At 48.7% G+C, this 14,188-nt stretch overlaps 1 protein-coding gene across 1 annotated transcript; it reads left to right on the plus strand.

The window, feature by feature from the left end:
• Positions 1–6,540: 6,540 nt before the first annotated feature.
• On the plus strand, positions 6,541–14,183 carry BRK1 (BRICK1 subunit of SCAR/WAVE actin nucleating complex). The gene is made up of 3 exons (XM_075321622.1): positions 6,541–6,750; positions 8,305–8,387; positions 13,911–14,183. Exons 1-3 carry the CDS (start codon positions 6,633–6,635, stop codon positions 13,935–13,937), a joined length of 228 nt encoding a protein of 75 aa, XP_075177737.1. The 5' UTR covers positions 6,541–6,632; the 3' UTR covers positions 13,938–14,183.
• Positions 14,184–14,188: the final 5 nt, after the last annotated feature.

The following is a 14,188-nucleotide window of genomic DNA, read 5'->3' on the forward strand; positions in this document are numbered from 1 at the left end:
TGCCGCCGACTTTGTTTTCGTCTTTCCCGCAACTCGGAGGGATGCCGTGATCACAGATAGGGCGGCACGGTGGCTCAGTGGTTAGCAGCGCTGGGGTCCTGGTTTCAAATCCCACCAGGAACACCATCCGCAAGGAGTTTTTATGTTCTCCCAGTGTTTGCGTGGGTTTCCTCCCACACTCCAAAGACCTACAGATAGGGAATTTAGATTGTGAGCCCCAATGGGGACAGTGTTCCTGATGTATGTAAAGCGCTGCTGAATGTTAGTGCTAAAAAAAAAAATCTTTATTTTTATAATCTAATGAATGGAATTCAGAGAGACAGTAAGGACTGACACAAAGGAATCTGCGGATACAAATCTGTTACAATGTAGCTGCCATTGTATGAAGAGTTAGGCTGTGTGCCCACGGGTGATCGTACCTGTGGACTTTTCTGCAGGTATTTCCGCGGGTTCACGCAGCAACTCGCTGTTATCCGTAGCTATCCATTGCTGCGGTAAATCTGCAGAGTTGTTGCGGTAAACCTGCGGAAACAGTGCGAATTTCCTGCGGAAGTCCCTGCCTCTAGCTCCATAGTGGAAGGGCGGGAATTCCGCAGATAATTCTGCATGAATAATGGACATGCAGTTACGTGCGGCTGCGGGATATCTGCAGCATTTTCTGCAGCCGCATATACCGCAGCATTGATATAGCACTCCCCAAATCCCATAGGATAACATGGGGAACATCTGTACTTGCGTAAACCCGCGGATTTATCTAGAAAACACGCAGGTTTTCCGCGGCAACATCCGCAGTTACTTTCTCCCGTGCGTGGGCACATAGACTTAAAATGTGTCGGTGGCTGTGCTGCACTGATAGATTTAGCTCAGGGATTCATCTAGAGCAGGTATTCCCCTCCCCCACCCACCCATCCATCCTCCTTCCCCCTCATCTGCTGGGAGTTGTAGTTCTGTAACAACCTGGGGGTGACTGGTTAGGAAACCCTGCAGCTCTAGAGACTATAAACTCAACTTCGCACAGGACGAATCCTGCCTCTAGATGTCAGCAACAATGATCTTATTCACCGCCTGCAAGCAGAGCTGGTGAGAGATGGAGCAAGTAACATGTTATAGGGCTGTGATGGATTTATATTGGATCAGAACCTCTCAGTCCACTGGGCAGTCAAACCTGCAGGTTTATAGCGCCCTCTTCTGGACATAAGTGGTACGGCTGTTCAATTTTGCTTTCTGATTTAGGCCATGTGCCCACGGGAGAAAGTAACTGGATTTTGCTGCGGAAAACCAGCAGATTTTCTAGATTTTCCAGCTTAATCCACGGGTTTACGCAAGTACAAACACTCCCCATGTTATCCTATGGGATTTGGGGAGTGCTGTATCAATGCTGCAGTATGTGCGGCTGCGGAAAATGCTGTGGAATTCCCGCAGCCGCACATGACTGTCCATTATTCATGCGGAATTCCCGCCTTTCTACTATGGAGATACAGGGGGGGGAATTCTGCACGAAATCTGCACGGTTTCTGCAGGTTTACCGCAACAACTCCAGATATACTGCAGCAATGGAGTTGCTGCGTGAACCTGCAGAAAAGTCCAGTTACTTTCTCCCGTGGGCACATGGCCTAATCCTGGCGCAAGATCAGAAATGGCAAATTAGCTAACAAAGTTTAGTCCTCCCCGGTGTTCAGTGGTTAGCACTGCAGTCCTGCAGCGCTGGGGTCCTGTGTTCACCTGCAAGGAGTTTCTAGGTTCACCGGTTTCCTCCCACACTCCAAAGACCTGATCAGGAATTTAGATTATGAGCCCAATGGGGACCATGATGATCACGTCTGTAAAGTGCTGTGGAATTACTTCCGCTGTATAAGTAAATAAATGCGTTACAGGGAAGCTGCTGTAATGTAGGACGCGTTACAATGTGTCGGTGCATGTGCCGCTCTGGACTCGATGCTGCTGATGGATTTGGCCTAGAGGGTCACTAGTTTTGCCCCAGGCTGGAGAACAACTCCCATCATACTCAGAGGAGACTGCACCAAATACTGATAGGTTATGATGCACCTGATGGACGACTCGCGGATCTAGAAGCAGAAGCTCTGCTTGTTTTTATATAGCACCAATATATTCCTTAATGCTTTTATATAAATCAGTATCACTGTCCCCATTGGGACTCACTATCTAAATTCCTTATGTCTTTCGAGGAAGGAAACCAAAGCAAACACGTGGGGAACATACAAACTTCCTGCAGATATTAATCTTGGTGGTATTTGAACCCAGGACCCCAGTGCTGCAAGACTGCAGTGCTAACCACTGAGCTACTGTCCTTCCCTACATATAGTACAGTGCTAACCACTGAGCCACCATGCTGCACGATACCCTGGAGATCAAAATTGGAGCACACAATCGCGTAAATGTTGCGGTCATTCTATGGAATTATAGCCTAACATGGGGAAACTCACAGGATTTTAAAATTATTTCATAAATTTAATTTATTGTAAAGCACATGATAAATGAGATATATGAAAGAACACGGATAAAATTAGAGAACACTTTAAGATCCCTGCAAGTTATTGGTGTTAATCTGCATCTGGTGCTAATTTCCTTAATTATCTGACAAACCCTATGTAACTGGCAGCCGAACTTTCCAGTTAGCACTTGATTTTGCAATAATGGTGTGCTGTTCCAAAATGACTGAAACCCTCCGGCAGCAGGTTGTCCAAATGAAGGCCAAAGCAAGAGATGTTGGTCATTCCAAGTCTGTGATTTTGAGAATATTGCATCTTTACAACATCACAAACTCTTTCAAGTCCCCCAAGAAAGCTGGTCGCCCTCACAAGACAAATGCAAGAGAAGGTAGGAAAATGCGGAGACTCTCCATGGGTAATTGTTTCAGCACTGCAGTTGGAATCGCTCGGCAGTTTAGCACTGAACAGGGTAAGGATCTGTCTCGTCATACAGTGTCATGATGTTTAAGAGCATTTGGACTGAAATCCCACTCTGCAGTGACCAAACCTCTCATTAGCAGAAAGAATCACAAGGCTAGATTCATCTTTGGTGAGGAGCATGTTGTGTGGACAGAGGAGAGGTGTCCACAGTTCATTTAGTGATGAAAGAAAGTGTAATTTATTTGGGTCTGATGGGAAACATTATGTTCATCGACAATCTGGGAAAAGACTAAACCCAAAGTGTGTTAAGTCAGTGAAAGGTGGTGGAGGAAGGGTCATGGTTTGGGGAATGTTTTCTGCAGCAGGAGTTGGAGTTCTCATACAGCTACATGGCAGAGAGAATACAAGTGTGGATCAGAACCTTCTACACAACACATGGTTCCTTACTTGCGTTTATCACTCAATCAGCCACAATTTTCATGCAGGACAATGCCCCCTGTCAGACAGCAAAACTGGGAAAGCAGTCCATAGAAACAGAAAACATTGAAACAATGAAGTGGCCGCCCAGAGTCCTGATCTAAACCCAATAGAAAACCTCTGGAAAATCCTTGGTGACAAAGTTATGGCCAAAAGACCCACAACAGTCAAAGAACTGTGGGAGAGACTGGAAGAAGAGTGGACCAAAATCCCACCAGAGCAGTGAGAGAGACTAGTGATGTCCTGTGGCTGCAGATGTCATTCACAGCGACCGGCGGTGCACGTCCTACTGATTGTGACTGTTCTTGCCTGCAGAACATTTACTGATCATCTTTCTCTGTGCTACAGTCATTGCTGTTCTCTAATTATTATCACGTTTTGGCCAAATAAAGGTTTTATGTTGATAAAATGTGGATCTTTTGTAAAACCCTGTTCTTGTTGCATGGTGCACCCCTTACAGGAAACCTTCACATGTTCATCAATGTAGATTACATTATTTCTGAAAAAAGCAAGTGATCATACATTGTGCTCTAATTTTGATCTCCAGTGTATATAGTACAGTGCTAACCACTGAGCCACCAGGGAATCTATCACCACGGTTTTGCTCCCCCATCAGAGAGCAGCATAATATTGGGGCAGAGACCCTGATTCCAGCAATGTGTCACTGAGCTGCTTAATGCCATTTTGATAAAATGAGTTTTCTCTGCTGCAATTCTCTGTATGCTGAGATCTGTATAACTTGCAGCAAGCAGCCCAGTCAGTGACATCACAGGAATCTGGCTCTCCGCACCTACATCATGCGGCTCTGACCTAAAGGGCAAAAAGCTGCTGAAAGATTCACTATAACAACCCAATCCAACATGGCGGACAACAGATCGGGATCAATGGAATCGCTGCTGGAAAAATCCTCTAATGTTATAAATCTGGATTTCATTTATTTATTTTTACACAAAAAATTCTCTCACAATTTTATATATCCAAGGCTGACACAGAGCTGCACATCCATGGGGACCTATCTTGTGATACTGTCTGCTGAGCTGTGTATCTAATCCGACCCTGTGTGATTCTGTCTGCTGAGCTGTGTATCTAATCCGACCCTGTGTGATACTGTCTGCTGAGCTGTGTATCTAATCCGACCCTGTGTGATACTGTCTGCTGAGCTGTGTATCTAATCCTCTCCTGTGTGATACTGTCTGCTGAGCTGTGTATCTAATCCGACCCTGTGTGATACTGACTGCTGAACTGTGTATCTAATCCTATCCTGTGTGATACTGACTGCTGAGCTGTGTATCTAATCCTATCCTGTATGATACTGTCTGCTGAGCTGTGTATCTAATCCGACCCGGTGTGATACTGTCTGCTGAGCTATGTATCTAATCCGACCCTGTGTGATACTGACTGCTGAGTTGTGTATCTAATCCGACCCTGTGTGATACTGACTGCTGAGCTGTGTATCTAATCCTATCCTGTATGATACTGTCTGCTGAGCTGTGTATCTAATCCGACCCTGTGTGATACTGTCTGCTGAGCTGTGTATCTAATCCGACCCTGTGTGATACTGACTGCTGAGCTGTGTATCTAATCCTATCCTGTATGATACTGTCTGCTGAGCTGTGTATCTAATCCGACCCTGTGTGATACTGTCTGCTGAGCTGTGTATCTAATCCGACCCTGTGTGATACTGACTGCTGAGCTGTGTATCTAATCCTATCCTGTATGATACTGTCTGCTGAGCTGTGTATCTAACCCGACCCTGTGTGATATTATCTGCTGAGCTGTGTATCTAATCCTATCCTGTGTGATACTGTCTGCTGAGCTGTGTATCTAATCTCATCCTGTGTGATACTGTCTGCTGAGCTGTGTATCTAATCCTATCATATGTGATACTGTCTGCTGAGCTGTGTATCTAATCCTATCCTGTGTGATACTGTCTGCTGAGCTGTGTATCTAATCCTATCCTTTGATACTGTCTGCTGAGCTGTGTATCTAATCCCATCCTGTGTGATACTGTCTGCTGAGCTGTGTATCTAATCCTATCCTGTGTGATACTGTCTGCTGAGCTGTGTATCTAATCCTATCCTGTGTGATACTGTCTGCTGAGCTGTGTATCTAATCCTACCCTTTGATAGTGTCTGCTGAGCTGTGTATCTAATCCCATCCTGTGTGATAAGGTCTGCTGAGCTATGTATCTAATCCTCTCCTGTGTGATACTGTCTGCTGAGCTATGTATCTAATCCTATCCTGTGTGATACTGTCTTCTGAGCTGTGTATCTAATCCTATCCTGTGTGATACTGTCTGCTGAGCTGTGTATCCAATCCTATCCTGTGTGATACTGTCTCCTGAGCTGTGTATCTAATCCTATCCTGTGTGATACTGTCTTCTGAGCTGTGTATCTAATCCTATCCTGTGTGATACTGTCTGCTGAGCTGTGTATCCAATCCTATCATGTATGATACTGTCTGCTGAGCTGTGTATCTAATCCTATCCTGCGTGATACTGTCTGCTGAGCTGTGTATCTGATCCCATCCTGTGTGATACTGTCTGCTGAGCTGTGTATCTAATCCTATCCTGTTAATACTGTCTGCTGAGCTGTGTATCTAATCCTATCCTGTTGTTACTGTCTGCTGAGCTGTGTATCTAATCCTATCCTGTTAATACTGTCTGCTGAGCTGTGTATCTAATCCTATTATATGTGATACTGTCTGCTGAGCTATGTATCTAATCCTATCCTGTGTGATACTGTCTGCTGAGCTGTGTATCTAATCCTATCCTTTGATACTGTCTGCTGAGCTGTGTATCTGATCCCATCCTGTGTGATACTGTCTGCTGAGCTGTGTATCTAATCCTATCCTGTTAATACTGTCAGCTGAGCTGTGTATCTAATCCTATCCTGTTGTTACTGTCTGCTGAGCTGTGTATCTGAGCTGTGTATCTCGTGTGACAGGTGATACAGACTCCTCATCCTGTCATCTATGACATTCCTCTCGGGCGCGGTCCGCGGTGTTTTGGTCTCTGTCGCCGCCCGTACACCGCCCACGTCTCGCTTCTCTCACACCTGAGCTTTGCCAGGTTAAAGCATGGCGTCCTAGAGGCGAAACAAAACTCTGCCACATACAAATATGGGATGCTTTCCTAACATACGAGTACAGAGTCCGTCACCAGGTGCAGTACGACGGCGCTGCCAGATACAAACATGGCGGCCGCTGTTTCGGAAGTGACGTGCGGTGACGGCTGGTCCAGCAGGTGGCGCTGCGGCTGCTGGGAGATCGCGGAGAAGACGAAAGATGGCGAGTCAAGAGGACCCGGTGCAGAGGGAGATCCACCAGGACTGGGCCAACCGCGAGTACATCGAGGTGATCACCAGCAGCATCAAGAAGATCGCCGACTTCCTCAACTCGTTCGGTGAATATCGCGATATGAGCTCAAGGGAGGGGACACATCGCAATATCCTATACAGGGTGTCACATACATGTGTATCATTTATATGTATTCATGTGTCTTAAAGGGGGGGGGCCTTATATCGCTGGAACCAGATCGGGCCGCCCCTTATATCGCTGGTACCGGAGAGGGCCGCCCCTTATATCGCTGGAACCAGATCGGGCCGCCCCTTATATCGCTGGTACCGGAGAGGGCCGCCCCTTATATCGCTGGTACCAGAGAGGGCCGCCCCTTATATCGCTGGTACCAGAGCGAGCCGCCCCTTATATCGCTGGTACCGGAGAGGGCTGCCCCTTATATCGCTGGTAGCAGAGCGAGCCGCCCCTTATATCGCTGGTACCAGAGCGAGCCGCCCCTTATATCGCTGGAACCAGAGAGGGCCGCCCCTTATATCGCTGGTACCAGAGAGGGCCGCCCCTTATATCGCTGGTACCGGAGAGGGCCGCCCCTTATATCGCTGGAACCAGATCGGGCTGCCCCTTATATCGCTGGTACCAGAGCGAGCCGCCCCTTATATCGCTGGTACCAGATCGGGCCGCCCCTTATATCGCTGGTACCGGAGAGGGCCGCCCCTTATATTGCTGGTACCGGAGAGGGCCGCCCCTTATATCGCTGGTACCGGAGCGGGCCGCCCCTTATATCGCTGGTACCGGAGCGGGCCGCCCCTTATATCGCTGGTACCGGAGCGGGCCGCCCCTTATATCGCTGGTACCGGAGCGGGCCGCCCCTTATATCGCTGGTACCGGAGCGGGCCGCCCCTTATATCGCTGGTACCGGAGCGGGCCGCCCCTTATATCGCGGGGTCCGGAGCGGGCCGCCCCTTATATCGCGGGGTCCGGAGCGGGCCGCCCCTTATATCGCGGGGTCCGGAGCGGGCCGCTCCCTTATATCGCGGGGTCCGGAGCGGGCCGCTCCCTTATATCGCGGGGTCCGGAGCGGGCCGCTCCCTTATATCGCGGGGTCCGGAGCGGGCCGCTCCCTTATATCGCGGGGTCCGGAGCGGGCCGCTCCCTTATATCGCGGGGTCCGGAGCGGGCCGCTCCCTTATATCGCGGGGTCCGGAGCGGGCCGCTCCCTTATATCGCGGGGTCCGGAGCGGGCCGCTCCCTTATATCGCGGGGTCCGGAGCGGGCCGCTCCCTTATATCGCGGGGTCCGGAGCGGGCCGCTCCCTTATATCGCGGGGTCCGGAGCGGGCCGCCCCCTTATATCGCCTTGTTCCCGGAGTGGGCCGCCCCTTATATCGCTGGGTCCGGAGTGGGCTGCCCCTTATATTGCTGGGTCTGGAGGGTGCCCATCCCCTTTGGGGGCGCGGGGTCTGGGAGGGGCCGGCCCTTTGGAGCGTGGGGTCCGGAAGGGGACGGCCCTTCTGCCACACAGGCTGTTGTACATACGGAGGGGGTGCCTATCTTGTACCCAGGGAACGACTGTTGTACACAAAGGAGATACCCCCCCATGTCCAGGGTCCGGCAGGGGATGCCCCCGTGTCCGTACATTTACTCTCTTCTCTTATTTGCAGACATGTCCTGCCGTTCACGACTGGCGACATTAAACGAGAAGCTGACGGCTCTGGAGAGGCGGATCGAGTACATAGAGGCGCGGGTACGTCCTGCAGTGTGCCCCCTCCTCACCCTCCGCTGTCACCGCGCCCCTGCGTCCGTTCTGCATGACTTGTCTGTGGTCGCAGCGGCCGAGGTGTCGGAGCAGAGCAGCGGTGTATCCTCCGTGTTACATTGTATCAGAGAATAAATATTGGACTTTCCCTGTTCTGGGGCGGAGGAGGCGCGGGGGCCCCAATAGTCATCATGGCCACGAGGCACAGAGCGGCTCCATGTCATTCATGCAGTCCCAGATAGGAAAAGTGCATTGAAGGGAAACAGTCACCATGACCGACCTTTAACCCCTCACTGACCATGTCTGTAGGAGCAGTGGGTAGAGCTGATTTCTGGCCTCCTCTGTTAACCCCATAAAGGCCGCTATTTCATGCAGGCTTCATAGATGGCGATTTTAGCTGCACGCTGCTCCCGTGATATTGTAAACCCCCCAGCCCCCACCCCCTTTACTCCTTTATATTTAAATTGGAAAAGAAGCAAAATAAACATGTGGTTTAGCCGCGCCCATAATTAAGCCCTAAAATAAATGCAATAAAAAAGGAGAAAAAAAAAGTCAAAGCCAGAATTTATTATTTTGGGTGGAAATGTGCTGAGTGATGGATTTAAAGTGCCGGCCACAGATGTATCCCACAGTGGGGGCGCGTGCGGCCATAGTGGGGTCTGTCCTGGCGCTGAGGGCGGGGACTTATTTTGTTGTAGCGTTCGCCTCTTGCTCTGATTCTCACTTTCATTTTTCTTTTGACTTTCTGCCGCTCTCTGGAATGGTGGTGACCCGCAGAATAACTGTTGTGCTGCATGAACACCCCCCCCCTCCGTTGCCCCGCATGGTTTCATCCTCTTCGCTGCTGGACTCGTCACTTTTTGCGCTTTCTGTTGTGCTGGACTTTTTTTTTGCCTGATATTAACTCTTTGTGTGATATTTCGCCCTGCATTCTCTATATACTTTGCCGGATCAGCGCCGGGGAGGGGAAGTACAGGATCAGCTGAGCATAATATCCGCCATAACATGAGCTTGTATGGAGCGTCGGGAAGAGGAAGTGGCTGCACATTGCTCAATCAGGGAGGGGAGACTGTAAACCTACACGTTACCGGCCCTTTAAGTCACCATTGCTGCAGTTTAGAGCAATTCTTTGTGATCTGAAACAATCAGCAAGCTGCTGTTGGTATTTATTTTGTATCAGTCTCTTTACCTTTTTGAGTAATATTGTCTCTCTCATTAGTAGACCTTAAAGGGAACCTGTCAGATCCCCGCTGGCCTCCAACCCAGCAGCATTGACCCCTGCATGCCCAAATTCTCTGCCTAACCAGCCCTGTATAACTCTATTTACAAATATGAAGGTTTAAAAAAATAAACTTATAACCTTCGCTGTTCCTATGCTAATTAGGTCCTTGACTAGTCGCAGGGGTGTTAGATCTGCAGACTAGTCGGCCCTCTTCCCATGTTATCACGCCCCTGTGGGTGTGATAACGTGATTCCCAAGAGTCGGCGCCAGCTCCTGGAAATCTTGCACATGCGCGGGGCTCATTTCAGCCACGACAGTGCACCTCCGAAGAAAGGTGGCTTTATTAGCTGCGCTACGCATGACCAGAAAGACGTGTACATGGACTGACTTCCAGTTGCTTAAATGAGCAGAGCGCATGCGCGAAATTTCCAGGAGCTTGTGCAGTTGCTGGCTCATGGAAATTGTGTTGCTATCACACCCACTGGGACTTGATAAAATGGAAAAAGGTCCAACTAGTCTGGGGAAACAACTAGTCAAGCATTTAAAGGGAACAAATCACCAGGATTTTCCTATATAACTTAAAACCAGTGTTATACTGACACTATCAGGCTCATTCTATACATACATGTAGTGGTCAGCTTGGTTGTTTAGGTTTTGGAATCCAAGAAAGTAAAGTTTATAAAATCATCTGCTTTTTGAGTGACAGCAGCTGAGGATCAGATAATATCTGGGGGTATTCATAGTTATCCCCTCCCCTGTTAGAATTAGCATTAGTATTATACAATCTATTTAATTTTTCACTAGCAGGACCTGTGGTGAGGTCATACCCATGTGACCAGAAGGGGCTGGGTCTCAGCCAACAAAGCTGATACCAGGAAGTAACATCCTGTTGGCTGAAACCCCGGCCCTTTTGGTCAAATGGGTATGACCTCACCACAGGTCCTGCAAAGCAGAGTAAATCGATGGTATAATACTTATCCCCTCCCCTTGTTAGAATTAGCATCACTATGAACACCCCCCAGGTATTATCTGATCCTCAGCTGCTGTCACTCAAGAAGCTGCTGATTTTATAAACTTTACTTTCTTGGATTTCAAAACCTAAACACCCGAGCTGCCCACTACAGGTATGTATAGAATCAGCCTGATGGTACCAGTATAGCACTGGCTTTAGGTTATATAGGAAAATCCTGGTGATTGGTGCGCTTTAATTAGCACAGGGACAGTGAGGGTTAGAAGTGGTTGTTTTAAACCCTCATATTAGTGAATGGCGTTATACAGGGCTGCTTAGGCAGAGAATTTGGGCATAAAGGGATCAATGCTGCTGGGTTAGAGGGCAGAAGGGACCGGACAGGATCCCTTTAAATTTATCCAGGATCAGTAAAGAAGCTGAAATTCTCCCGACTGGTGAATGGGAGCGGCCGGGATCTGTAATATAAGATGCACTGGTCAGTGACTTTATGCAGGGTCTTTTGTTACTATATCCTTATTTTTTTTTTTTTACTTTTTCTCAAACGCTGCCTGGAAATCATCTGCAGGCTGCTGTTGATGGATCTTTTACAATTAGTGATATGGAGAAACCTGTTCTCTGATGACCCTGCCTGATTGATCTTCATATCCTTCTCCTTTGTTGTGTGGAGCGTCAGCTGCTGTTGATGGACCTTTCACAATTCATGATATGGAAAACTTGTTCTCTGATGACCCTGCCTGTTTGATATTATTCTCCTTTGTTGTGTGGAGCGTCAGCTGCTGTTGATGGATCTTTCACAATTCATGATATGGAGAAACCTGTTCTCTGATGACCCTGCCTGATTGATCTTCATATCCTTCCTTTGTTGTGTGGAGCGTCAGCTGCTGTTGATGGATCTTTTACAGTTCATGATATGGAAAAGCTTGTTCTCTGATGACCCTGCCTGTTTCATAGTCTTCTCCTTTGTTGTGTGGAGCGTCAGCTGCTGTTGGCAGATCCGGCTTCCACATTTGAGGACAGAATGACATACTACAGTAAATGATTGTCTCGTACCCCTGTATCTATGTGAAGTTATTACTAGATCCGTCAGCAGTAACCTGCTTATTAGTTGTGGCGCTTTGATCCAGAGTTTTGTCTCATTAGGGATTGGTTACATATGGAGGAATTGCATTTTTATTGTCTGTGCCCGGGGAACGCTTGTTATAATAAAACTCTTCATCTCCCGCTCTTTTCATTGCTTTTTACTCTAGAGTGTGATGGAGGAGATTGAAGGGTGGGAAGACTTAGGTTGGCTTTTGCTTCCATGTTTCTAAGGCTAGTGTCACACTTGCGTTGAACGGTATCCGTTGTGTGACGGATGCAACGGATGTGTTGCATATAGTGGCACAACGGATGCTGCAAAACAATGGAATCCGTTTTTGATTTTTTTTTTTTTTTTTTTTTTTTTTTTTACAGTTTTACCGGCGGCAGACTATTGTGAACGATCAGCTGAGCGCTCCCTGCAGCCGGCCGATCAGCTGAGCGCTCCCTGCAGCCGGCCGATCAGCTGAGCGCTCCCTGCAGCCGGCCGATCAGCTGAGCGCTCCCTGCAGCCGGCCGATCAGCTGAGCGCTCCCTGCAGCCGGCCGATCAGCTGAGCGCTCCCTGCAGCCGGCCGATCAGCTGAGCGCTCCCTGCAGCCGGCCGATCAGCTGAGCGCTCCCTGCAGCCGGCCGATCAGCTGAGCGCTCCCTGCAGCCGGCCGATCAGCTGAGCGCTCCCTGCAGCCGGCCGATCAGCTGAGCGCTCCCTGCAGCCGGCCGATCAGCTGAGCGCTGTCACTTGCAGACGGCCGGGGGCTCAGCTGCACGTTCGGCCACCGCGAGCCAAAATAAAGTTTGATTAAAAAAAAAAAAGCATGCGCAGTGAAATCCAGAGGATTCCGCTGCTCAAAACAATGTTACATGCTGCGTTCCTCCCGCTGGGCGGAAGCAACGGAGCGTCCTTTTGGTACAATCCGTCAACCATACAAGTCTATGGGAAACAGCAGAATCCGTTAACTGATTCCGCTGGTTTCCAAAAGGGCAGATTGTAACGGAAGGAAAACAACGCAAGTGTGAAAGTACCCTAAGGCTAGTTTCACACTTGCGTTGGACGGCTTCCGTAGCATTGCGTTGTGTGACGGATGCAACGGATGCGTTGCATATAGTGGCACAATGGATGCTACGGATCGTACAAAACAACGGAAAGCTTTTTTTTTTCTTCTTCTTTACAGTTTTACCGGCAGCAGACTATTGTGAACGATCAGCTGATCGCTCTCAATAGACGGCGGCCGGTCGCTCAGCTGAACGTTCGGCCACGAGACAAAATAAAGTTTGATTTTTTTTTTTTTTTAAGAGCACGCGCAGTGAAATCCTGAGACTTCCGCTGCTCAAAACAACGTTACATGCTGCGTTCCTCCCACTGGGCGGAAGCAACGCAGGTCCTTTTGGCACAATCAAGTCAACCATAAAAGTTTATGGGAACAGCGGAATCCGTTAACGGATTCCGCTGATTTCCAAAAGGGCGGATTGTAACGGAAGGAAAACAACGCAACTGTGAAAGTACCCTAAAATGAAGCAATCGTGTAAATGGTCTTCATGCAATAGCTCATCCCATTTTGTGTCCGCAGCTCCTCTGCAGATCATGTATTTCCAAGGTTATAAATTGCATACAAATGTTCGGCTGCAGTTCTGATAATTTCCGGATGGAAGAATGAAGCACGTAGCTGCAGGATCACACTACACAGGGGAATCTGTAACTATGGAAATACATCGGTCTGCATGGGAGCTGAGCACATAAAACTGCTGGAGACATGCCTTATAAAGGCGCCTCCATAGGAAACCACAGCATAAAGCCATCAGTACTGGCTGATCCCATGGTTTGACCCTTCACCCTAAGACTACAACTCCCATCCTACTCTGCCAGCCCCAGAAGAGCAGATGATAGATCAATATCCCTCTGACTGTCCCCTCCCCAGACTGAATAGCATGTCCCCTGCCCTCCCCATTCTGTGTGTGTCAGTCTTGACTGCAGTTCTGGTATTCTCTTCATGAACCAGAAGGCTCAGGATGAACAGCGCTGTAGATCCACCCCCTCCCCAGACACAAGCAGGTATTTACATAGTGCTGAGTATTTTCGTGTCTGCTCATGGCTGTGCTGATCTGTGCTGTGCCTGCGCTGTTCTGCATGCGCCGTGCTGTGGCCTGGCCGAGCCCCTGTGCTTCTTGTCTGATGACTCCATGCCTTTCTTCTGCTTTTTGCCTTGACGTGATCATCTGTTTTTCTCCCTTTGTTTATACAGGTCACTAAAGGAGAGACCCTGACCTAGAAGCTGCGCCCGACACTTTATATACAGATACCGGCTATGGACTCCTCCCCCTTCATCTGCGTTTACAGCGGCGTCACCTGATCATTCCTCCGTTTTTATTCTTCACTTTATTGGGCGACAGATGCGCTATTCCTGGAGGTCGCGGGTTGTTGTGCCAATGACATCAGTTTCTTCATTTATTATATTTTTCTTTTGTATCAATGTTTCTGTAACTTTAAACTGTCAAAATAAATGGAATTAATCACATTGTT

This window comes from Anomaloglossus baeobatrachus, chromosome 8 (genome assembly GCF_048569485.1).
Source record: "Anomaloglossus baeobatrachus isolate aAnoBae1 chromosome 8, aAnoBae1.hap1, whole genome shotgun sequence".
Lineage (NCBI taxonomy): Eukaryota > Metazoa > Chordata > Amphibia > Anura > Aromobatidae > Anomaloglossus > Anomaloglossus baeobatrachus.

What these genes read in the sequence shown, in the direction of transcription:
- BRK1 (XM_075321622.1), top strand. Translation starts at nt 6,633, where the DNA reads ATGGCGAGTCAAGAGGACCCGGTGCAGAGGGAGATCCACCAGGACTGG. An exon ending in CGACTTCCTCAACTCGTTCG is followed by an intron (nt 6,751 to 8,304) that starts GTGAATATCGCG and finishes TCTTATTTGCAG; the next exon opens with ACATGTCCTGCCGTTCACGA. An exon ending in TCGAGTACATAGAGGCGCGG is followed by an intron (nt 8,388 to 13,910) that starts GTACGTCCTGCA and finishes TTGTTTATACAG; the next exon opens with GTCACTAAAGGAGAGACCCT.